This window comes from Odontomachus brunneus, unplaced genomic scaffold (genome assembly GCF_010583005.1).
Source record: "Odontomachus brunneus isolate Ranch 3 - 2012 unplaced genomic scaffold, Obru_v1 Obru_scaffold_029, whole genome shotgun sequence".
Taxonomy (NCBI): Eukaryota; Metazoa; Arthropoda; class Insecta; order Hymenoptera; family Formicidae; genus Odontomachus; species Odontomachus brunneus.
Window position 1 is genome coordinate 1,596,306 of NW_022639479.1, and position 25,273 is coordinate 1,621,578.

The window sequence follows — 25,273 nt, forward strand, 5'->3', positions numbered from 1 at the left end:
TTTCATTGATTATTTGAGACTGATTATTTAAGATTATAATATATGAATATCTAGGCACGATATGTTCAGTCCAAAAATACCCGAACCGGAACTGGCGAACATATAACGATGCCACGTGTACGCGTGACCGCCATGACAGCTGATGCTCGTCGCAGTACTTGACGTTTGATCAGAACATGTTATTTTGCAGATTTCTTTCCTACAAATGGCAGACTCTTTTTTCGGTTTTGATACTACGCTTGGAGTAAGTACAAATGCTTCTTGTGATTACGAAGAGTTTGTGTTCGACTGGCGCAAATTTTAGCGAGTTATGTGACCGTAAATCTCCCCGATAAACAGTCGCGTCGCGGCATACCTGTACATTGTACTAAGAAAAGTAAAAGTTTTGTCCCAAGAACCGTCGCCGATTATTTTACCCAGTATAGTAATTTTACAGCGAAACGATTCGTCCCACTCGTTTATTTTTAATTGCACTTCGTTAATAATGCCCCCGAAAATCACAGAATAATTTCCCCAGTAGTTACAAAGTTATGTAGTCTAACCTCACTTATATTTTTCCTTACCCTAAAGGTCATTAACATCGAACATTACAGGTTTAAATAGAGCGTGTCAATAAGTTTATTGTCGTTTGTGTATATTATTTTAATTAAAGTTCGATTCGCAAGAACCTTGTATCTTACAGTAAGGAGCATCGTTATTGTGAAGTACGCTGTGACCTCAATGTAATGTTTTTTCAAGGACACATGGTTTTTACATCAGATAAAATCAAATTGATATTTTCTATAATTAGGATAGTGGTTTAGAGGAGGGATTGGATTGTCCATTGGAAGAAGAAGATCTTGGTGAAGAAGAAGAGTACGATGCCTTGAACGATGAAACATTTGGTCCTGATGCTACAATTGGTGATTGGGAGAAAGATCATGAAAAACTCGCCGAGATTGCGGAATCAAGTCGTCCACATAATCAGAGTGGGACAAATAAGAAGGTATATTGAGTTAATGTCATTGTTACAGGAATATCATGTGTATATATAGTTGAAATATTAGCTATAAAGATATGCTATCACATGCTTCTGCAGATTAATATAAATGTCAATTTTTGTGCAAAAATATGTGTTGTAGATATATAATAAATATATAAAGATATTCTAATCATTCAAAATATATTCTATATACACTGTCTAACAAACACTAAGAGCTATTATGTAGTGTTTGAAAACTATTATATGACAAATTGTATATATAAGCTGTATTTCAATTGGACTTTTTCCATATCATAACATAGATAATTTATAAATAAAAATATTTAACAAATAACCATAAAATAAAAAAAAATATATATCTTTTATATCTTATCTCTTTGTGTGTATATATATATATATTTTTTTTTTTTATTTTATATATCTTCTGAAATAAATATATATTATAAATAAATATATATTATATTATGTTTTTTATGTATGTGCTTTGTATCTTTTACAGAATGGTGTTAATATAGACATTCAGGATAATTTATCGCATTTGGTATTGGATGACAAGGAAGGAATAGTTCCACGTCCTGGTGTATGGAGTAGTCCTTCTGAAATATCTCTTCCTAAAGCTCGCCCCCGTTTATCTCTGCCAGCTAATCTGAAAAATGCCTGTACAGTGGAAGAATTGGAAAGGGGACTTATTGCAAATAGACCACCACCAGGTCTCAGCAAACCACAAACGCAACAACAGCAGAAGAAGCCCGAAGGTTCACTTCTCTTTGAAGCTTTGTCTTTGAATGAGAAACTTCAAATTAATGGCCTACCTCCACCACCACCACCACTACGCTTTCCACCGGGATTGGGCATACCTGGGCCGCATCCTATGGTCTTACCTAATGTAAGACCACCCCCGCAATTTATGCCACCTCCTAGATTGCTACTTAGTGAGTATCATGTTGCTTATTGTTACAATATATTTGCAAAATACAATAAATTACGCGGAATTTATCGAATAAATTCCGAGTAACTTAATTAGATATTTTCATTTGCGGATCACATTATATCAAATTAATTTCAAATCAGTTATTTTATCATCAAGAAATGTCATATATTGTATGTACTATTTAAAAAAAAAAGTCCACTATAAATAGCTGTAATATAAATAAAATTTCAAAAATTAACAGTTATACAAATATTTCAAGAATATTCTTATATATTTTATTTATTCCTGTAATTAGATCAATCTGGGAATATATTACGTTATCCTGTGCCGCATTTAATGTTGCCGCACACAGTACAAAGGCAAACTCTTCATGGCTCCTATGGGTTTTCTGTAAGTTTTTCTCACAAATTATACATTAAATTACTGTAACGTGAAATATTTTTACATTGTTGAATTTCAGCAACCACCACATCCCAACTTAGGAGGAGGTCCACAGTTCCTTCGGCCAGATCACATGATGCCTCCATTTTCTAATAATCAAACCAACCATCAACAATATCAACATTCTTATTCACATTCAAGTAACCAGAGAAACCAGAATATATCTTATCACCATAATGAGCAACAGGGCGGACATCAACCGTTTTTTAAAAATAATCAACATCATCGCAATCATGACAGAAATAATCAAAGACATTATCATAATCAACATTACTCTCCGAGCATTAATGGTATGAATGCTTCAGGAGAGTATGATGAATATGCAGGTCTTATGAGTAGTCGTGAGAAGCAGTGGTTAATTAATATTCAACTGTTACAACTGAATACAATTCAACCGTATGTTGACGATTATTATTATACCGTGTTTTGTGATAGACAAAATAAGCAATACGCAAATCAAGAGCAGAAAGATAGAAGGCACCATAATAACAATGGATATCACAGAGATCATAGGTATGCAAAGTTACATGCAAAGTTCTTACAATTTACATATAAATTCATATAATATTGAATATCTATGTATTATATTAACTTACATATTAAGTGTAAATACTTTGCATATATAATTGCAAAATATACTTTGCACGAAACAACATGAATATTTATTTTTATAAAAATTATCTTTCTCACTTCCAAAATCGTAGAATTTGTAATACTTTGATTTATTTTGTTTTATTCTTGTAGAGATTGGGAGACTAATCCACCTCAAACTCTTTCAAGATCAGCGTACACGCCAGCCCAATTTGAGAATTCATTGGGCAAACTACATTTTAGTAGTGTAACTGCACCACGTAAAATTATCGATATGGATGTTGTACCAAATAGCGACTCGCAGTCTACTCCACAATCGCAGCAGAAGGATACTAAAAAAACACGACAACTACTCCTTGAAATCGAGAGGGTATATTACTAATATTCTAACACAATTAGCGAAATTATTATCTTGATAGCGTTTTTTCTTTCACCGAGAAATTATTGTTTTTTCAGCTGTATATAGTTCTATTGAAACTTGAAGATCTGAGTAACCCTCTTGCTGTTATCCCGGAGCCGCAACAACAGCAAGAAGGGGAAGCTGAGACAAATGCAAATAAAACTGAACCTGAATTAATCGGCATGATGTTATCGTCTTTGCAACAATTAGTACAAGATGACAAATTAGCTAGTATGCTAAGTATTCGAAAAGGAAAGGTAAATAATAAAACGAGACAAATAATGAAACTTGAGTCTTAATAGCTATATTCGATATATTAATATGCATATCTATACGTTTCAGACATTATTACTGCGTTTTTTACCTCACCTGGATGTAACGGAATATCAGGAACAGTTAAGAGAATTATGGACTGCAATATTCAAAGGACTAGCTATAATAGGTCGTAGAGATTGTCATTTATTAACAAACTTTTATTCCGAATATCGAAGATGGCTTAATACTGTGAAAAATTTTGATACAATACTCCGATTAGCAAGAGCACTATCTGATTCGGTACAACCTGTTAGAAACAATAGCTTGGCTTTTGCTCTTATGAACAAGGTTAGTTAAAACATACTTATGTATAATCCTAAATCTTCTCGTGAAAATTGTTTCACTTCTACAGAGAAAGTATGTAAGATATAATCGCGATTTTTCGTACGTTATTATTTGTTACTATATATATCTAATTTACGTTCTGTAAATTCGTTTTTTTTTTTTAGTTTGGTGTATCCGTAATAGCGGCACTGTTCGAACAATCAGAACGATTATGCGCCGCAGAAGAATCCCTGCCTTCTGAATGGTCGACTTTTGTAATAACGATAACTGAAATGATCGGTGATTCGTCACCCTGCGTTACACCTTGCCAACCTGTTGCTGCAAATACGCTCAATAAACATCTGAATCGGATTCCCGACTTAAAAATAGAGAGGTATACAACACTACGATGCTTGTTAACTGATGCCAACTCATTACGATAGTCTAACGCTGCGTAAGTTACACTTGACAGTTTTTTCTTAAGTCTGTCTTTTTTTAATGTATAAGAAATAATTAAATTATACTAAAAAATATAGACATATATTTTAATATTACATTATCATTACTACTGTTATTGGAACATTTATTGTGTACGATAATATTTTTAAATAGATGCCATGATTTTACAAAGTAGATTAAGTATCTGATGAGAGATACTTAAAAAAAAAAGAGATAAAAAAAGAATACGAAGATATTTTGAACATCCTGATGCACAATGAAGTTTCTTACTCGTACATATATATATATATATATATATATATATATATATATATATATATATACATATATATATCATCTTTCATTGTATATTTTGTATACCTTAATCGATTTAAGCTCGTAATTGGTAGCATAAAAAAGTTACTTCAATATTAGAAAAAATACGTCGAATGATGTAGTAAAGTTGCATGCTAACCTTTTTAGAACGGCTTTTTCTTTAATTACGAGTATAGCTTGATTCTACTGTGTAAAACTGGTATCTAATATATTAAACTATACATCCTACCTTTTTCTCACATATTACATTTCTATTTCTTTTGTAATATGCACAAAATCGTGAATACTTCTCTATTTTCATCTAGAATGTGTAGAATAAAACTATTTGCGCATCATATCTATTCTGGAACAAAATTACATGAGAAGATGACACTACAAACTGTTCTATTTAACAAGAATGCTTTTAGCAGTCATATTTTTCATGTAAATTTATTTCAAGAAGAATGGTGCGCAGAAATTTTTTTTTATTTTTTATAAAATTGATTAACGTATCAAATTTATCTGATTATTATTTATTTATAGATTTCTGTTTTTTAATTTTGATTGTACTCACAAAGTTCAACTAAATAATTGTAAATATATTAAAAATAATATTTTTTTCTTTCATGTGTCCTTAAGTGTACTTTTTTAAACTCAATTTTGTGTATATTCTACACATGTATAGAATACGTGTTTATTATCCACATAACATGATGCATAGGATGTGTATGTTTTCACTTATGTTTATCACATAACGAAACAAATATGTACATTGTTATTGCATACGCATCACTCTGAATAAAATCAATAATGCTAAAAAAGAAAAAAAAATAGACCCGCTATCAATGTACAGATGACTTATATTTTGGAAATAATGACAAATAATCATTTACACTGCACTGTTGAAATGTAATTACAGAGACGAGAATATGCAACAATTGCATAAGTTAGTGTGTCAGCGGCAAAACTGTAATAGTTTTTTTATAACGTTTGTATTATACATTATGTAGCGAAATTAAATTCCTATCGGTTCCGACATCAGAAGCATGTGATAACATGATGTTTAATCTAGTTGTAAAAGACATTACAGTCCCGACAATTTAGGGAATGTGGTTTTCTTTTAATACAATAGTTATTGTTATTAGGTCAGGGCATAACTTTGTGATGACCGTGTAATGAAACGGAAATAAGGGATTTCCACTAATCGTAACGTGCGCTTGCAGTAACATAAGAATTTGAGACGATCTAAAGTATATGACGACATGGCCTTTAGAATACTAAATAAGGTAATTACTTTCTATCGCAGTTTAACTATTATCTTGTTTACGTATTTCTAGCTTGTATATAGAATTGATATTGACGCGCGAACGACTGGACTACATTTTGTAATCAAATGCAGGAATGTTTCAGTTTCTGCCATGTCGCATAACATAATAATATTAATGGCATTTTGCAAAAACATCATAAAGTTAGAAACGAAGTTTATCTTGTTATTAGTTTGTAGTATCAATATATAGAGTAACTGCGTTATTGATTCGAGTGATATTTTTGAGTTACACAGGCATTTTGTAAGTGAGAGGTATCAATGAAGATTGGAGCATCGCATCGCAATATTAATTTTATATAAAACAGACTTGAATAGCTTATCTCCATATCATCTTAAGTCGATATTTTGAGGAGATAAAAATTTCGCGTTTGTGAAGCTTATATATAAGCTTTATGTAACGCTTCACAACATGGAGTCTGCAATTTTCTCCAAATATGGATTTAATACGGCTTGGACAACAAGATTCGCAACAACTTGAGCAATTATTTTAATATTTTTACTTTATGGTAATATGTAGGATCAAAGTTAAACTGCAAACATTAATAAGACTTTATAACATCGCAGTTTTGTTTATTCACATTTATCAGTATATGTTTAAAGGAATTATGATTTAAAAGCAGATTTGTCATTTCAATGCGATTAGCTCGTAGGATTTAAGAAAAACATGTTAAAAAGGATGACATTTCTATTGTTACTATTAATTTTACTAGGGTTACCCCTTTGGACGTTACAAATCACACGATATTGAACAAAAGGCAAACAGCTAAAAATGAATATTCATAAATTAATACTTGTGATCAATCATGTACAGTTTAAAAATTTTGCTAATTACCACTCTCATCAACACGTAGTAAACCGATAAAGAGAAATAAATTCTATGTTTTTACATAAACAATGCTAAAGATTTAAGGCATACACGATTGATTATGTGCCCCGAGCCTGTCCAATGCCTGCTAGTTCATAGACAATGATGCATGTCTAAGAGGAGCCCCCAAGAGTTACAATACATTCTTCTTACTACGTAACTGGGCTCGCGCTCTTTTCGGACGATAAACTTAGTTGTAGGTACAGCGTGTTTATGAATTGTTTCGAGCGCTCTCGCGTAAGAAATTTTAAATAATTTTATGATAAGAGAAACACAATTGTATCTTAGAATAGCTTTTATTTTATGCCGAATGTCGCCCTAACGATTCATATGTTAACATTACAAGGGCGAGTTAGGCGATTATTAAAATAATTATAATATTTTCTTAAGAGCCACTAAAAATATACGCATATATTTGGTACAATAATATGCTCTTATCGCCCCTTCAGATTACAGAAAAGTAGAAACTTCGTTTTTATTCATCGTCATTCATGTTCGTCGCAATAACTGACGTGTTGTGTTTTTTAGAGTTCTTTTTTTTTTCTTCGCGATTTTACCATTAGCGTCAGTTGTTGCGAAAGTTCGATGTTATATTGGTGTTGCTAATGCACTATAGTTGTACCAAAAATTCATGATAGCATACTACATAATGATATAGATCGAAATTTATTCGTGTATAGCGACGAAGGGATTCTGTCTTGGATCCGTATACTTTAGCAATAACCAAGTACACATATTTGTTTCGACATATATGGATACAAAACGTATCCCATTGTAACGAGTGCTGTTCAATATTCTGTTTTTTATCACCGTCGTTAAGATGGAAATTTTCGCTAAAGGAAAACAACATACTATGTCTTCTTGTAAAGTAGTTAAGGCGGTTAAAATGAAAATTGTGCGTTCAATTTTTGATTAAAGATATATTTTTATAGAGATGCTATGTTCATTACGTTTAAATATGAAACAGATGTAACGGAGCGCTAAAATCGTGGTCGTTGAATTAACTTGAAGATCCTACATAGTTTATCACCTATATTATATCTATTGCGTAATCAATGATACACCTGTACATTGAACAAGAAAAAAAAAAGAAAAAATTGATTGTAAATTGATAATACAATCCGAGGTTATATCTGTAGCTGTTGTGTATGTACAGAATTAACCTAATTTGAAATCAAAGTCTTAAATAAATGTTTTGCATCCTATACAAGATTTGTCCGTATTGTTTATACAAAATTCGGAAGTACAACGATGCTTTCTACATATTATATCCTGTTTTTATAAGGACATGCTTTCGGACCACAAATTTTTAATATTTTGAGGAAATCCATCGATTTACATCCGATTAAAATTCGCTAATAAGATATACGATTCGACGCGACAAAAGCTCGCGATATCTGTTTGTAATATATTAATATATTTTTGTTCTGTTGGACTTACAGACTTCTCTCTTTTGGCAAATCGAAAATCGGGAACGCAGCGATTTAAACTCCAAATTGTCGTAGCGGAATACCTCACTCGGCACGGTTGACGATCCATTTCGCAGGATATTCACTTTTGTTTGAATGTCACAGTAAACGCGCGAAACTTGCTTTCGACACTTCCGGCAATATGTCGCGTGCGAAATTCATCTCCGATTCAAACTGGAATCGCGAAACGTACGAGACGATTTTTCAAATCCTTACTGCTGCGGCGCGATCCGTTACAATATTGAACGCGAATATCGCGACGGTTGCGATTTTGAAAGTATGGATGCGCGTGCAATTTCACTCTGCACCACCGATAAACCGTTACTCTCAACGACTCAGTTATAATATCATGCCGTGATAAATGCGTGAGACTCACGTTCGGCATTCCCGACGATAATTTGCGCATGAGTCCTGCTCTCGACGGATTGAAAATACAAAGCATAGTGACCTGCAAATTCGAAGTTCAAGTCGCTACGAACGCGAGACGTTATTCGGCACTTCACGACTGTCCGTCTTGAGCGAGATATCGACGACTCTTGGGATGTTTTGCTACGATAAACGCACGTAACTTGCTTTCGACACTCCCGACAACAATATTTCACGCGCGAGGCTCGTCTCTTGCGAGTCAAAATAGCGGCAGACACGGAGCAGCTTTACGAATCCGAACTGCCGCGCAGCCATCGAAGCTACAAACTATAATACGGTTACTATAATACCGTAGCCGACCAATTACAAGGATCTACCAATGGCTGGCCTCTGAAACTAGTGTCGTCAGCCAATAACAAGAAGAAGAACTAGAACATTAATTATATTCCCCGCGTGATATGAAATACGCAAAATGCTCAAGACAATGGTTTGCAAAATTGCATTCAGCAGAGAAAGCTGCTTTGCAACTGTTGTAAAATTCGTGAATCTGATTGGAGTATGCTCTTAATTTTGGTTAAATCCAAGAGTATGTACCAATCAGATTCACGAATTTTACAACAGTTGCAAAGTAGCTTCCTCTGCTAAACGCAGCCAATAATTTTAATATTTCCAATATTTGAAATAATAAAATTAACGATGCACTCATTAGTATATTAAAAATTGCATTCCTTTTATGCCACATTCCTTCGCATTTCCAATAGTTAGTGCAAAATGCAGCTATATACGTATGTTCTGAAGAGAGGAAGAAAGATGAATGTAAAAATATGAATATAAGAATATGTTGTTATATGATATTATTATGATGATATTATTATATGTGGTTTTTGGATTCCCGAGCGATTATTTGCAGAAATAATTAACTGAAAAGAACAGGGCCCATATTCTTGAATATTTTTGCGTATACGTAATTTTCATCCCTTATAGAAATATCATACTAAGAATCATTGATAATTACTTATTTTCAGTATTAAAAATACTGGATAATAAGTAATTATTAATGATTCTTAGTATGATATTTCTATAAGGGATTGCGCAGCTATTGTATGGTATGATCAAACTGCGCAGTAAAACTTACGTATACGCAACTATTTCAAGAATAGGGGAATTAACTCATTGGAATTAACGACAGTTTCGTTATCGTTGCGCAGCTTTTCTACGGTATATAAAACTGGTAACGAAACTGTCGTTAACTCCAATAATGAGTTACAGAATCCCAGCACAGATTTCTAACGAGCTATACGAGCAGACCGAGATTATTTGACCATCAGAATAAGGGTGCTATTTTACATGTCGTACAAGCTTTTCGGATACGTTTATTAGTTGGCGAATAGAGTATTTCTAAGTTCTCTGTTCGTCAGAGGTTCGTCAGAAGTTCTCTGTTCTCTGTTCATTTTCAATGAACGTATTCAAAAAGCTTGTCGTACGACATGTGAAATATCAGCCTAAAAGTTGTGGTCTGTTCTTTTCAGCTGCGTTGCTGCACTGGCGCAATAAGTTAGAGTGAGAAAAGATATACTTGTCTCACTTAAACTTATTGCACTAGTTCAGCAGTACAGCTGAAAACAACAGACTACATGTAATGGCACTTTTACAGAATCCCAGGGGCCCGATTCTTGACGGTATGCGAATGAGATACGCATGCGAAAATTTATAGTATATACGTAACGTGAACTATAGGATTTTCGTATGCGCATCTCATTCGCATGATGTTGAGAAGCGCCACCCAGCATTGATCTATATCTCCTCCTCTGAATGAGTCTATTTCATTTAACTTCAAGTAGCGCCATTTTCTACACTTTCTACATTTCCACATAAAAGAAGTGCAATAAAGTGTAAAACCAAAAGTTTGTTTTTGTTCTTGCACTGTTGAACTGGTGCAATAAATTAGAGGGAGAAAAAATATACTTGTCTTACTCTAGCTTATTGCATCAATTCAGCAGTGCAGGAACAGAAAACAGACCCTTGGACTGCGTTCGGAAACGTCACCCAAGTGTACCCGTTACGTTGGAGTGAGCGAGATACAAGAGTGAGGTAAAAAGAGAGGAAGAGTACTCGAGTGACGTTTCCGACGCTGCCCGAGACGAGTAGATTGTATACCGCCCCTACGCGTCAGGCAACCAGATGACTGAGCTGATGATTGTGTACGAATGAAAATGGCCAAGAAAGAGGTAGGCAAAGTCGCTCTGCGATATTTACTCGGGACGTGCGTGCCTTCATCAAAACGAAATGCTGCCAAAGTGCGCATACCGCGATTTAAGTTCGACGACTACATTAACATGGTCAGTATGTGTGAGAGATACACAATTACATAATTGTTTACGTAGCTTGCTACTGAGGTTATGGGTTCGGCTTTGTTTACAGTACTTCAAAGAACACGATTTCGTTTATGCCAACGATCCGCAGAAACTATGCAAAACAGGTGATGTGATCTTGTTAAAGACACTACCGACAAAATTAACACGCCTGATTACTCATGAGGTACGCATTATATTACACACATTCGACCATTACGACTGCGTTGCTGACGAGACTTAAATTCTGTATGAGTCACACTTTCGTGATCCTTAATAAAATCTTGTTACATAGGTTGTCGAGGTGATACATCCTCTGGGTGATGTCACAGATCCAGTTACCGGAAAGCAAGTTGTCTCATTTAAGTATAGGTATGTAATTTATCAAAGATTTTGTGAAAAGTTCCATAAATCCATGAGTGTAACTATGGACCAATGTGAAACTGGATATATATAAATCTGTATTTTGTATTTTTTGTGACACTAGGGATGATGTGAGTGAGATTGCAGAATTATTTGGCAAAAAGGAAACAGCTTATGATTATGAAAAAGCACCAAAAAGAGGAAGACTGGAAGATACACATGACTTTACTCATAAGAAGGTGTATCTGAAGTACTATGATGATCCAAAGGATCCACAGCCAGACACAGTATAGAATACTTTTGTATCGTATTTGAGAAAATTGGCAATAAATCTTGAACATTTCTCATCTTTTTCTATAGAATCTATGTATCTTTCTTTTATAGTATATTTCTTTTTTATACTTTTATTTTCCAATTTCATAATACATCTTATACATACATACATATACATATGCCTTTATTCTGAACTCTCTTTTATCGATAAGTATTTTAAAATATGACTTGTAAGCTTCTTTTCATTGGTTCTCAGTCACATTTAGAGATACTTTTGTCAATTAAAGAGAGTTTATAATAAAGTTTATATCTTTCCATACAAAAATGGCTTGATTATCAACATTACAGGTGACGGTTCTACAAACATTAGAGAAAATAAGTTTCATTTTTTAATATTACGATAAAACTGGTGCTCAACGTGTCTCTTTTGCATGAGAGAGTGTAATGTTCAGGACTTATTTGTATTGCTATCCACAAATCACTCTTTCAGAAAGTAATTGAAAGAGCAATTCTACTTACTAGTACAAAATTCGCGAGTTTAATACAGAGCAATAGTTTAATTTAGAAAGAATCTTTTTGAATTTTACATATTTCCATTGGGCAAATCAGCCATTTCAATCTACTTTTAGTAGATTATAGCAAACATTCAGTGTCTTTATATAACATCTTGCTCTGACTACATCAGAGTACATAAATAATTTAACATCATCAATAATAATATCCTCCCATTCAATTATCGAACTTGAAATTTATTAGTGATGCAAAACATCCTCAGTCAGTCCAATAATCCGAAGTATGCACGCGTCAATATATCCTTTTCGCCTCTCTTAAGCATATCATTCCGCGAGAAATTCCCTTTCAAGCGCAGCACCCAGTGCGTTCCATTCCCGATCATCTTCATTATCTCCACCCTCGAAATCATCTATTGAATCTTGTGAATTATCACCTAATTCTAAATCGTCGGGTAAATCTTCTCCCCTTCTGAAACGTGTAATAGGATCATCATCGTCGTCGTCATCGTCGTCGTCGTCGTCGTTGTCCTCGTCGTCATCATCATCATCATGACTGTTACGGTTGTCTTCTCTATCCTCAGAGGAACTCTCGTCAGAATTTCCGTTCTCAATTTTTTGCCTCTTTTTCATTAACACCCATTCATCTGTATCAATAAAGTACAGATTAAAGTCGCTCAATCTTGCAATTATAAAATTTTATTATTTCTCTCTCTCTTTTAATCGTGTATCATCGTAGGTGATACAAAACAGTTTAGATACAATAAAGTTAGAAGCTCACTAAACTGTTGAAATTGAGAGTCATTACGGACTATTTACGCAGTAATAATGTAATTAATAATGTAATAATACTAACAAGTAAACCTATCTAAAAGGTGCACTTCGATTTCTTTCTAATTTGACACAAATGTAGAAGTACAAAAAATATTTAGGCTATATTTTTTCATTTTGAGTTTCACAGGCTCACAGGAGTTTATAGCTTTTTAATGTTCTCATTCCTATCATCAAATATGACAAAAATGCATAAGAAATAAAACTGAATACAAGATATAGTTAAATAATTTTAACAAAATTGGTATAGCTGAGACATGAATCATTCTAAATTTTTTTAGCTGAGATTCCAACCGAAATATTTCAAATCTGTCCTAAATTAGTTAAAAATGATTCAAATCTCGGCCAAACTGGAAAATTATTTATATAAATAATTTTTTTCAACTTTCTACATGTTTTATTTAAATATTTTAATATTTATATAAATAATTTTGCACATTTGATTTCATATTCATAATCACCAAAAACGCCTATATCTTATATTCAATTTTATTTCTTATGCATTTTTGTTGCACTTGATGATAGGAGAATGTTAAAAAGTTATAAACTGCCCGCGAAATTCAAAGTAGGCTATTTTTTGTACTTCTACATTTGTGCCAAATTAGAAAGCAATTGGAGTATAACTTTTGGTTTACTTTAGATTTACTTGTAAGAATAATTAATAATATAATTACTGGATAAGCCCGTGTGTTAGTAATGACTCCCAATTTTTAGTGAGCTCCCAACGTTTCGTTATGTCTAAACCATTTTATAATCTAATAGTATATTTACCGTTCATGGAATCCTCGGAGTCAAAACTGCGACGACGTATTCTCGTGCCGCACAATTCCGCATCATCATCCATGTCCTCCATGTCGAATATTGTATCTTGTTCTAACATGTCTTCTTCTACTTCCTTATCCATAAATTCAATCTCCTCTCGAGTGAAAGACATCAATGGGTTGATCGTGTTGGCAAAAGAGTTCGCCGCACTGTTGTTGCTCTCTAACTCCTCGACGCTTTCCGGGCTGCTGCAGTGTGGCGGCGGTACTCTCGATCCACGAGCCTACGATACTTCTATTTATTATTAATGCCAAGATGATATATGTCGCAAACAGCGACATTACCGTGAAACTGTATGCAGCTTAGCTAATTATTATAAAATTATGGTATTTGTACCTGCGACGTGACGGGGAACAGACGCTCGTCGACATGCTCCCATCGTTCTGCACACGTCCACAACCATTCCGGATTTACGATCTTTATGTTCATGTCCTTCTTGGCCGCGTTCGCTTTCGCTGTGCCTTTTCTAATCGCAACCAAATGCGTAGTCTTTTCTGTCAAATCCTGTAAAATTACAACGCAACGTTACCTAGAGAAGTACGACGAAGATAGTAACACCGTAAGCTTTTCTTACTTGAGTTACTTCTGCTCCGAATGCTCTCGCGACTTTGTACGCACGGCTTTGATGCAGCTTCTGATGGGTGGGTATTAAGCCACTGAAAGTCAAGCATAATCCTTTCAGCACTTGGGAACGTACTCGTGGAATTATATCTCGCAAGGATCTTCGGCCGTTACCCTTGTCTAGGGTGCAGTAAAATTCCGTATGAATTCTACGAAGGATATCCTCCAAGTATAACAAGTAATCATCGTCATCCTCATCTATCACATTACTGTCATTCTTCGACGTCTCTTGTTTACTGTTTTCCTTTGTTTTTTCAAATGGTGGAATTTCTTTTGCTACTGCCTTTGTATCATTTTTATTCGTTGTATCATATTTATCCGTTGTATCATCTTTATTATCCGTTGTATCATCATATTTATCTGTTGTATTATCTATATCCGTTGTATCATCTTTATCCGTTATATCATCTTTATCTGTGGTATCATCTTTATTCGTTATATCATCTTTATCCATTGTATCATCTTTATCCGTTGTATCATCTTTATCCGTTGTATCATCTTTATCCGTTGTATCATCTTTATTTACAGTATCAGACTGCATTTTATTTTCTGTAGTAGATTGCGACTCATTTACATTGCTCACAGAAGCGGGCTGTGTTTCTGTTTCGTTTGTAATAATAGACTGCGCTTTAGAATCCGCTTCTTCCTCGGTATCGACTTCGGTATCTCCGTTGTTCGTTTCTTCCAGCTTATCACAGGTTTCATCTATTTCAGGATTAGCTTCTTTCGTCGAAGTATCGTTATCTGATGATAACGGCTTGCCCGATGACTCGAGCGCATCGTTCTTGCTGTCTTCGCTCTGTGAGTTTCCACATGTTTCGTTTGTATTTGTATTTTCCGGTTCATGTGTACGCCATGTGTCGCATTTGTCCAATCCTGGTGGTGCATTGATATCACCGGTGTGACGGAAAAAATGATAGGGTTTGACTTGAACCAAGTTTCCGCAACCTTGCCACACGTCTTCTCTGTCGTCTATGATACATACTAAGTCATCGCCGCATGGGAATAATGCTCTGCAACGAATAATGCATAAATTAAGGCTTTCAGCTGCTCGCCATTATCACTTCGACTGATTACGTCAGAAGTGAGGAAATACATGCCCAAAATTCCTACAAAGTGAAATAGAAGTAGAAAGATATATTCCAAAAAATGGCAATCGATTATGCACATCTCTAAATTACTCCGAATACTTATCTCTTATTTTAACAATCAATAAATTACTGTAAAATTAACAAAATAATGAGGTTAAAAAGGAAAGTTGCATGTCACGTTGATATTAGTTATCTATTGATTATTAGAGCAAAAGGAAAGTATTAGTATTTTAGAGATGTCTAATCGATTGCAAATGTCACTTTTTGAATATCTTTTTATTTGGACTGTTCTGAAGAAATTTTGAGTATGCGTTTCCTCGCTTCTGACGTAATTAACCGAAAATAACGCGGCGAGTAGCTAGGAGTCTTAATAGTACATTTATTTTCAGAAAACTCTTAGTCTTCTATGAGCGATGGCTACAAAGCAAAATAGTAAAGCTGTACAATGACGTGTACTTCAATCTGTGGAGGATCAGCTTCTATATGCAATAACTATATTCATCCCGATGATACCCGAGATAACAATTTCTAGCTTACTTCAGATTCGCAGTCTTTGATGCTGGATCAAAGCATTCATCCCTGGAAAGTATCCTGTGTGAGAATAAGATCCCATCCTTGTCCAGCAACGATGCGATAGTGTGCGCATAGATTCTCGCTCCAAAACTGCAGATATGCAATTCGTACAAGTGGCTCATTTCCGAGAGGAAATGCCGGGTGTTCGGTCTTAATCTGGTGTGATACCACGGCGAATTCGGCCCATACAGTTGAAAGTGGTGAACGTCCTGCGAAAGTAGGGAATAAAAACATGAGTTTCCAGCGAGAGTTCTCCGTATCGGCCGTATATTCTTCATCGTCGAGACATTCGTATCGACAACGCGACAACGTACACCTGCCTTTACCTTTAAATTAGGCGGGATATGATCGTTAGTAGTGTGAACTATCGTTTGGTCGAGATCCACAAGCAGCACTAATTTCCGATCCTTCAGCAGACGTTGCTCGTCCTCCTTCCCGATCTTCTCAGCTAATTCCGGACACACTTTCAACTCTGGTATGCTGTGCACCATAGGCACACTGGCCTGCGACACCTCAGCTATCTTGCCGTCCTTGCCAGCCTGTTCCACGCGTAGGTCTGCTCCACACTCCGCACATAGGTCTATCATTACAGTAGGATGTGTGCATCCTTCCAGTAAGATAATTACCTGCCTGAATAGACAGTGGCATATTAAAATATCACCGAAATCGGATTCAAAAGTGTACATTTGCAACGTCGTGTGCGAAATGTACACTTTGAACGTGTAATCGATGACAAAACTAGTAGAATCCCGAAATTAGTCAGATAGACAGAAACGCTGAACACAGCGTACAAATATTTAATATATACTCTGTGATGCTATTGTAGCAGCATTACATACTTAAGATGTTTCTTTGAAGAAACTTTATTAGGTTATAATTTCAATCGAAATATTTGCTTCTTTGTCAGTATAATATAATTCCTGATTGCGTTCTCTTTCCGGCAAAATGAGCGGTAATTTTTGTGGCATTAGATTACTTCTTTGACATATTGAAGAAATTCCTCTTGTACGAGGGCGCATTTTGCGTACGCGGGAAAACGTCCAGTGGCCTGCACTCGTTACAGCATTCATCAATTTTCAGCATTTTTTATTAATTATTTATCAATTGTTATTTATTATTTATTTATTTATTCGTTTTCTTCTTAATTCTCCTCATACGCCTTATTTGATACCCGCGCGTGAATGCCGAAAACAAGTGGAGTGTCGGCTAGTGAACGTTTTCCCCTAATCGACATTCTACCCATTTTCAGCACTCTTGCGCGGAGATTATCGAATATTAAAGTGATTTAAAAGGAAACAAATAAATAAATAATAATTTCTAAATAAGTAATAAATAATTAATAAATCCCCATACACCATAATTTGATAAAATTCGAGAAGAGCGCCGAAAATTGGTGAGTGTTGCAATGAGTGCCGGCTACCGGACATCTTCCCCAACTCGTGCTAATCACTAAACGAATAATAAGTTAATCCGGGTAACATATTCAACGCTTGCATCTATTACCAAGAACTATCGAATATCGTCGATTCACTGATTTATTATCACAGTTAATGCACAGTGTCGGGAAGTAGGACGGCAATATGCGATGTGTATATGTGTTTATATAACCTCCGACGAGCGCGAAGGGATGCGATGCTATATGAGAATGACGCATACCCAGGTTGGACGACCTCGTTCTCCTTGACGAGGAGTTTCTTGACACGACCGAATCTCGTGGCTCGCAGCTTCTTCTCAGGCTCCGCGGCATCCTCGTCGTCCGGCGTCGCATTGCGGTATAACAACAATACTCTACCCGCCGCGACCATCGTGTCCGGACGTACTCTCCATTTCACTATTTTGCCGGGTTGCCCGTCTAACGGGAATGCAACTTCTATTGCGGCCATGACCGCGGTCTCACGGGCATCCGTGACACCACGAGAACGTTCCTAGTGTTCCCGACCAAGCAGATCGCGTCTCTTAACCTCAATCGCCGTTGTGTTTTTTGCGCGGGAGACGAGGTAGCGCAACGTATGTAAACACGACTGTGACGTCGTTCATGTCAGCATCGATCGGAATGCGCGAGGCGCTTAAGGTAGGGAGAAGACTCGCACGGGCGTGACCCCTCTGGTTTCTCTTTGTTCGAAGCCTACGCGCAATGACGAGAAACGGGGGGGAAAACAATTGTGATAAATATACTTTTTTCAAAAGATTTATTGAGCTTTTTTTTTCTCAATACCTTCTTTCTATAAAAATCTTTTTCTTAGGATGTACATATACATAGATTTACATAGTCGTCATAATTTACATTTTCGCGTACTTATATACATGTCAAAATCTTATTTCGAAATAATCCGTAGATTTTTCATAGGTCTGAAATATATAAATTTGTTTTATATGAAGATAAAGAATGTACAGTTAGCAAATGATCAAACGCAATTTTTATATTTAATACTATCTTTTTTATGATTGTATTTTCTGTATACAATCGCGAAATGAGCTTTCTTTAGAACTTATATTTTTTCTATCGTAAATACGGGATGCATTGCAAAATTTATCGAGGTTAAGATGTAGCCACGTCTTCTGTATCCACTGGCTATAGAAATAATTGTACATTTGGATCTATGCACTTCACATTGATCGTTTCGTAGTTGCTTCTAAAGGATCGTCTACAATGCAGTCGCAGTTACGTCTTTAAGTCGTAGTCCGTGAATCGAGATCACGTATTTATATTTTTCACGTAAATTCGTAAAACATCAAAAGTTTTGTTGTATACGTCGATGGAACTTTTTATTTTTTACGAGTTTACGTAAAAGAAATATATGATTGATGTAGATTAGTGCTACGACTTTAAGGGCCGATTTTTTCAATCTCTTGGTAAACTAACCAACAGTTAAATCATGTCTATCTAATTCGCAAAAAAGACAGATATAATTTAATTTCTAATTAGTTTACTATAAGAGATTGAAAAAATCGACCATAACTATATAACTACGACTACATTGTAAACGATCCTTTTCAACATACGACAGCACACCAAACTGATGTGATACATGTTAGAAAGTGTATCATGTAATACACTATTGTTCATACACATCACTCAAATGGAAATAATTCAGTATAATATTATAGTAGTATTATAATAGGCTAGTTATGCCTATTAAACAATCTATGAAAATAAAGCCTACATAAAAAAAACTCTTGGTCTAATTTATACAATTTGACTAATATATAAGTTCAGCATATTGTTAATGTGCTGAACCAATAACAAAATGTTGTATACAATGAACATGACAATACAAATGTCTTCTTAGATAGCATAAATTTCTAATAGACATCTTACTTGTTCAGGCGTTTTTAAGTGCATTCCATAGCTATTTGAAACTGTGAAATGAAGAAGATACATCAGTTGAAGGACCATAGTTAATATTTGCTCGATAATGTTCTAAAAACTTACATAATCTTGAAAGAACTTTTTCCTATGCTCGGTCTGTGTATGTTGGCAAATGTAATGTTTGTAATCTATATAGCCATCTGGTTTCTCATCGTGTGGTGAAGGCACAAATATACCAAGTACCTCAGGTAACATAAATGGCTTCAACCACACGACTAGCGGTGAACGACCAAACTTGTAATATCCGTTACGATGATAAAACAATAATCCATCCAGAGGGTATTGGTCACATTGTGTTAAAGCCTTACTTAGATCTGTATTACAGTAAACGTGTGGTAAAGGTAAAATGGAGTATTTGTTTATTTTGTGGTCAGCTTCTTTCAACTCTTCTATATCGTGCAGATGAGAATTCACTAAAAATCGTCTACATTCGGCCTGAAACAAGATAAAAAGATTCACTGAATTTGGCATAATAATTAATACAATTTCTCGAATGTGAGAGCAATTATACATTACCTCACAAAGCATAGTTGGAAGGCTGGCCCATGTCAATACGTCCAATACGTAATACGTTTTCTGACTATCCATCCAAATGCAATCTATAATGGTGTACTGTGACTTGCGATATTTATGATTTCCACCCGGAAGTGCTGAGCGAAAGATACTAACACGTTGTCCTGTCTTATTGTATGCTTTAGTTATGCCCTGATTTGAATTAACACCACTTTATTAAATCGTGTATAAATTTGTTAAATGTCGCGCACGCACCCAAATATCGATTTATCGAAATAAATGTATACATTTAGAAGATGTTACACAATAGAGAAAGTTACACAAAGATCGACGAACTGTGTGAATATCGCGATCGGGCATGAAATTCAATTCTGTAAGATAGAATGAACGTAAGAAGGGCAATACGAGCCAAAGCACACAGATTTAAGAATGTAACAACAAATTAAATTACTTAATTACATATATAATACATAAATTCAATTCAACTTTGCTCATGATTACTGTCTGTTTCTGAAAATTCCTGTGTGTATGTTCCCTAATTAAATATTTCCTCAATGTTTAACATTTTATCAGAATGCGTGTGTGAAATGAGTGAGTGCCAGAGGTATGACAGAATCGTAATATTGAATATTAGAGCGCGCGAGAAAGTACAAGTTCATACTTCGCTTGCTACTAATAATATTCGTCTTCCTACTGGACATGGAATCATAAACCATTCCTCTGTGAACTTCTCTGGTATATCTAACATCCATTCTGACAGCATCACTCGCAAATTTCTCCTTTGTGTAATCTTAGAAAATATTTGTAATATACCACGTGCAGTGTTGACTGTATCTTCTCTGGACCTATTTATTAAATTATAGAGAGATACATCACATTACATTCTTATGAAATATTCTGATGAGTTATCTTAATTGTTCCTTAATTTATCTTAATTTTATCTTAATATTAAGTTTAATAGTTCTATTAAACACACATTTAATAACTTTATTAGCTTTATTTATTTATAATGGTAATTGTCAAGGAGATGGGCTTTCTCATCGATTTGCCTGAAACTTCGGAATATTGTATATTTCATTGTGTAAAATACAAATATAAAAGTTAAAATCGTCACTCTTAAATAAAACAAAAGTTGTAAAGTGTTAAAAAGTGACAGCGCGCGAGCATATAAGCATGCGCAGTGACGTAAGCGCGCAAAATTTGAAATATAGCTTAACCCTTAAGCACTGACAGGAGTCTGATAGACTCCCAATGAAATAAAAAACCTATTGCTGTTTCACTCCCGTTTGAGCGTATATATATCGCGTCCGTCTATCTTTTCTTTGGCCCATAAGATAGTGGCGACAAAGAAAGATGTTTTGCATACTTTCTCAGGTAATTATCAAACTTCGAAATATTGTAAATCTATATCAGTACTTAAGAGTTAAAGATATTTAAAAATATGAATTCTAGTTCTGTAATAAAAAAAAAATTTGATAGTACATTTTTTGGACGGGAGGTGTTGTGAGGAATTTCGCTTCCTATCCCGTTAAAAAAACGAACCTAACCCTATCCCAAAACATTGTAACATTAATGTTAGTTAATAAAATACGTTTATGCATATACATTTTAACAGTTTGTAACTTGTTACTCTGTTCCGCAAAGTGATATATTAATGTCATAGTGACGAAATGTAGTATCATTAACATGCTCTGTAGCTACATATGCATGTAAAAAGTGTAAATTTGAAACGTCAAGTAACGAGGATCCAGGAGGCAAAGCAGTTAAAAAGCGAAATTATAATAAAAACAAAGTTTCAAGTAAAGTCCCCTATCCTGCCCAAAAATATACTATTTAATTGTTTTATTATAAAGTTAGAGCTTATATTTCTAAATATTTTTAAACTATAGGTCTATTTGCTTTGAAAAAACTTCTGAATTAATGCAATTATTTGTACTCTCACATTTATCTCTCTACACTATGAATATGATAGATTTCTTAACTTTACAACTATTACATTTTAGCATTTTATAACTTCTGTTTTACTTAAGAGTGACGATTTTAACTTTTATATTCGTGTTTTGTGCAATAAAATACACAATATTTTGAAGTTTTATGTAAATCAATGAGAAAACCTGTCTCCTTAACAATTATCATATTATTTATGATGCACACAAAATAATTTTAATATACCAATATTACTGCAGAGATATTTATGATATAAAATTACATAATTTTACGCTAAAAAATTAAAATAATTCTTGCACAAATCTCATATATACAACAATATATACATTTATATTAAATCTCCTTTTTGATTAAAAAGTATAGTTATTACTTAATTTTTCACATGTCCTATGTATAAATATGTATTATACTTACTTCTTCTGATGTTTCAATAAGACTCGACGTCTTTCATCCTGAGGTGATTCATAGTCATATTCCAATCTATAATCATATCTCTTAATAGGAGTCTTATGAAACAACTTGCGAATGTTCATTTTCTCTTCGTGTATATTTTTAATATCTTCTATTTCCTCTTCCATTACTTCTTTAATTGCTTCATCCTCCATTATTATATTATTATATACTTCCTCTTCCATTGTTATTTCATTGTTATATGTTTTCTCTTCCATTGTTATTTTTACACTATATGAAATAAACATACAAAACAATATAAATATTATTAATGTGTACATAAAAATAAACATATGGCATTGGTAAATAAGGAAAATTATAATAATTTAAATGCATTTAAACAGATACAGTAAACTTGCTTGGTTTACAATATTCTAAATAGATTTGTTGCTAAGTTCTCAATATACTGCAAATATTCACAATACATCTAAAATTTGGATATAAGATATCTTAGAGATGTCTTATATTCTTACGTTTGAGATGTTTTTAAAACATCTTTTAAATGTTTTATGTCCTAATTTTAAACGTTGTTTTGTGTAGTATTAACATACTGTTAGTATTTTGCTTACCTATTGTATATATAATTTGTTATTATATCATATCTTACCTACCTATTTTATATATAATTTGGGTAAATATGCAGTATAACGCTCCTATCATGGATTTTTTTAAAACTTTGTAAATTTGTATATTTTTATGCGTAGAATTGATTTCTGAAAACGAAAATTGTCGCTCACTTTTCGTTTTCTTGTTTTTTAATTTTATGTTCATACATGCTTTTTTCTGCTTTAACCAAAGCATAAACTCTGTTATAAAGCAGAGAATAGTTCATACATGTTTTTTTTTTTGCTTTAATCAAAAGCATAAACTGTTTTTTGCCTTTTCTACTTACCGACATCATAAAACATAAAATTAAAAAAACAAAACGAAAAGTGAGCGACAATTTTCGTTTTCAGAAATCAATTTACGCATAAAAATATACAAATTTACAAAGTTTGAAAAAAATCCATGATAAAGGCGTTATACTGCATATTTACCATAATTTATTACATTATATCTTGCTTACCTTTTAATCTGTTAGTTTATTTGCTATTTTTCGTACTTTATAAACAAAACTTGTTTGGTCGTACCACTTAGATACTCGGGTGTCAACAATGACTACTAGCAGAAAGAAGAATGAGAGTGGCCATGCCTGCATTTATAGGGTCTGTTTTCTATTGCTGAACTGGCTGCACTAGTTCTTTCTCATCTTTTTTCCACTAAGTTTTATCTGTATATCTATCTCTTTTAAAGTTCCGAAAGTGTACACTAGTTCATCAATAGAAAACAGATCCATGGGAAAGTTGGCTGATTTGCAGCGCCTCTATGTCCATTTTTCGTGAATATGGAACTAGTGATAGGCGATGTCGGGAAAAATCAATTGTTAAATAATCGAATGTTCAAATAATCGATTATTTAATAATCGGTTAGATAAATATTCGAATATGCATAATCGATTGCGTTCCAAAACATCCTTTTGAGGAAAATTTTACTCAATACTCTATAGTATGTAACGTGAACTATAGGTATTGAGTAAAATTTTCCTCAAAAAGAGCGTTTTGGAATGCAACCTAGGCTCCTATTCTTGAAATTTTTGCGTATACGTAATTTTCATTGCGCAGCTATTTTATGGTATGATTAAACCTGCGCAGTAAAACTTATGAATACGCAACTATTTCAAGAATAAGGGCCCTAATAGCGTGTTCGACTGTCCCTGGGTTAATCGCTCCGAGAGCGATTAATGACGTCATAAGCCTCTACTAGCCAATCATAAAGCTTATAAGTACTTGTTCGACCAATAAACGTAGGCTGAATAACCCAGAGTGAGTTAACCCAGAGCCAGTCGAATATGCTATTATAGCATATTCTAGCAATCTAGTTTAGTATAGACATCTATAAGTAGTATATAGGTTGCTTTCCAACAAAAGACACAAGTCAACACAAACATTATTCTATCTTTGTTCCACATTTAGTGAGTAACAAAGATAGGATGGGTGCTTTCCAGTTGCGTACACTGTGTTACACAAAACCAGTTTATTGGTTGCATATTATCTTATAAGATGTTTTAGATAATATGTGACCAATAAACTGGTTTGTGTAACACAGTGTACGCAACTGGAAACATCCATAGGGTGCTTTCCAATTGCAATATCCTTAGAGACTTTCATACACACGGTGACACAAGTTGCATTCCAATCGTCGACACAACACTATACATCCGTACTCAGCTCTACTAGTCGGCTGTGTAAATTAGTGTTTTCTAGTGAAAATTAAAATTAATAAGCGTAGTAGCTTGAAAAGAGACTGGCATTTGCGACGTGAAATGGATAATCTTTTTTATTATTTAAGTTTTATTATTTATTATTAAAAAATACCAAAATATAAGCACAGTTGAAAAATAATCCTAACCCTATCCGACATACGTACACATTAGTACACACTTTTTCCAATTGAATCGTGTACAATGTTACACTTGGTGCATTTCTGTGTACATACGAGGGTGGTCTGAAAAGTTTCCGACCTAACAAAGATACAAGTCATTTTTTCTGAAAATTGTTTTTTATTTTTCAACATAGTCTCCTTGTAAATCTACACACTTCTCCCAGCGATGCTCCCATCTCTGTAACCCGTCGAAATAGTACTCGGCGTTTTTCTCTGCAAAATAATTGTTCACGAAGGTGATTGCCTCTTCATTTGACGAAAATCTCTGTCCTCCGAGCGCAATTTTTAGATGAGGGAACAAAAAGAAGTCGCTTGGGGCTAGATCTGGTGAGTAAGGTGGATGGTCAAGCAGTTCAAACCGTAATTCGTGGATT

At 34.2% G+C, this 25,273-nt stretch overlaps 4 protein-coding genes across 6 annotated transcripts; 2 read left to right on the plus strand and 2 right to left on the minus strand.

Annotated features, from left to right (window-relative positions):
* Positions 1–93: 93 nt before the first annotated feature.
* LOC116843035 (protein PAT1 homolog 1) lies at positions 94–8,074 on the plus strand. Of its 3 annotated transcripts, none has more exons than XR_004377817.1 (10): positions 94–244; positions 791–985; positions 1,482–1,914; positions 2,209–2,303; positions 2,374–2,867; positions 3,099–3,315; positions 3,402–3,602; positions 3,688–3,948; positions 4,110–5,963; positions 6,239–8,074. XR_004377817.1 is itself a non-coding variant. In XM_032813038.1 (10 exons), exons 1-9 carry the CDS (start codon positions 206–208, stop codon positions 4,365–4,367), a joined length of 2,193 nt encoding a protein of 730 aa, XP_032668929.1. In that variant the 5' UTR covers positions 94–205; the 3' UTR covers positions 4,368–4,378; positions 5,823–8,074. The 3 variants fall into 3 exon arrangements, 2 of the variants coding, with proteins under 2 accessions (XP_032668929.1, XP_032668928.1); XM_032813038.1 differs by having other exon boundaries at positions 4,110–4,378; positions 5,823–8,074; XM_032813037.1 differs by having other exon boundaries at positions 4,110–8,074.
* A 2,697-nt stretch (positions 8,075–10,771) lies between these two features.
* LOC116843043 (28S ribosomal protein S17, mitochondrial) lies at positions 10,772–11,780 on the plus strand. Its single transcript, XM_032813051.1, has 4 exons — positions 10,772–11,043; positions 11,126–11,242; positions 11,351–11,427; positions 11,543–11,780. Exons 1-4 carry the CDS (start codon positions 10,912–10,914, stop codon positions 11,709–11,711), a joined length of 495 nt encoding a protein of 164 aa, XP_032668942.1. The 5' UTR covers positions 10,772–10,911; the 3' UTR covers positions 11,712–11,780.
* Positions 11,781–12,228: 448 nt separating this feature from the next.
* On the minus strand, positions 12,229–18,196 carry LOC116843042 (RNA polymerase II subunit A C-terminal domain phosphatase). The gene is made up of 7 exons (XM_032813050.1): positions 17,795–18,196; positions 16,465–16,768; positions 16,103–16,347; positions 14,428–15,487; positions 14,190–14,357; positions 13,803–14,076; positions 12,229–12,847 (listed from the first exon to the last, which is right to left on the minus strand). The coding sequence occupies exons 1-7, from the start codon at positions 18,019–18,021 to the stop codon at positions 12,528–12,530; spliced, it is 2,598 nt and encodes an 865-aa protein (XP_032668941.1). The 5' UTR covers positions 18,022–18,196; the 3' UTR covers positions 12,229–12,527.
* A 114-nt stretch (positions 18,197–18,310) lies between these two features.
* On the minus strand, positions 18,311–23,723 carry LOC116843051 (snurportin-1). Its single transcript, XM_032813064.1, has 6 exons — positions 23,485–23,723; positions 22,383–22,649; positions 20,683–20,866; positions 20,025–20,213; positions 19,572–19,943; positions 18,311–19,498 (listed from the first exon to the last, which is right to left on the minus strand). Exons 2-6 carry the CDS (start codon positions 22,634–22,636, stop codon positions 19,472–19,474), a joined length of 1,026 nt encoding a protein of 341 aa, XP_032668955.1. The 5' UTR covers positions 22,637–22,649; positions 23,485–23,723; the 3' UTR covers positions 18,311–19,471.
* Positions 23,724–25,273: the final 1,550 nt, after the last annotated feature.

Excerpts from the sequence above, each read along its gene's own strand:
- LOC116843035 (XM_032813037.1), top strand. The coding sequence starts at position 206 with ATGGCAGACTCTTTTTTCGGTTTTGATACTACGCTTGGA. Across the intron at positions 245-790 it reads GTTTTGATACTACGCTTGGA|GATAGTGGTTTAGAGGAGGG; the intron begins GTAAGTACAAAT and ends TTCTATAATTAG. Across the intron at positions 986-1,481 it reads AGAGTGGGACAAATAAGAAG|AATGGTGTTAATATAGACAT; the intron begins GTATATTGAGTT and ends TATCTTTTACAG.
- LOC116843043 (XM_032813051.1), top strand. The coding sequence starts at position 10,912 with ATGAAAATGGCCAAGAAAGAGGTAGGCAAAGTCGCTCTGCGATATTTA. Across the intron at positions 11,044-11,125 it reads TCGACGACTACATTAACATG|TACTTCAAAGAACACGATTT; the intron begins GTCAGTATGTGT and ends CTTTGTTTACAG. Across the intron at positions 11,243-11,350 it reads CACGCCTGATTACTCATGAG|GTTGTCGAGGTGATACATCC; the intron begins GTACGCATTATA and ends CTTGTTACATAG.
- LOC116843042 (XM_032813050.1), bottom strand. The coding sequence starts at position 18,021 with ATGGCCGCAATAGAAGTTGCATTCCCGTTAGACGGGCAACCCGGCAAA. Across the intron at positions 16,769-17,794 it reads AACGAGGTCGTCCAACCTGG|GCAGGTAATTATCTTACTGG; the intron begins GTATGCGTCATT and ends CTGTCTATTCAG. Across the intron at positions 16,348-16,464 it reads ATATCCCGCCTAATTTAAAG|GACGTTCACCACTTTCAACT; the intron begins GTAAAGGCAGGT and ends CTACTTTCGCAG.
- LOC116843051 (XM_032813064.1), bottom strand. The coding sequence starts at position 22,636 with ATGGAAGAGAAAACATATAACAATGAAATAACAATGGAAGAGGAAGTA. Across the intron at positions 20,867-22,382 it reads TTATTGAAACATCAGAAGAA|GTCCAGAGAAGATACAGTCA; the intron begins GTAAGTATAATA and ends TTTAATAAATAG. Across the intron at positions 20,214-20,682 it reads TATTATTAGTAGCAAGCGAA|GGCATAACTAAAGCATACAA; the intron begins GTATGAACTTGT and ends AATTCAAATCAG.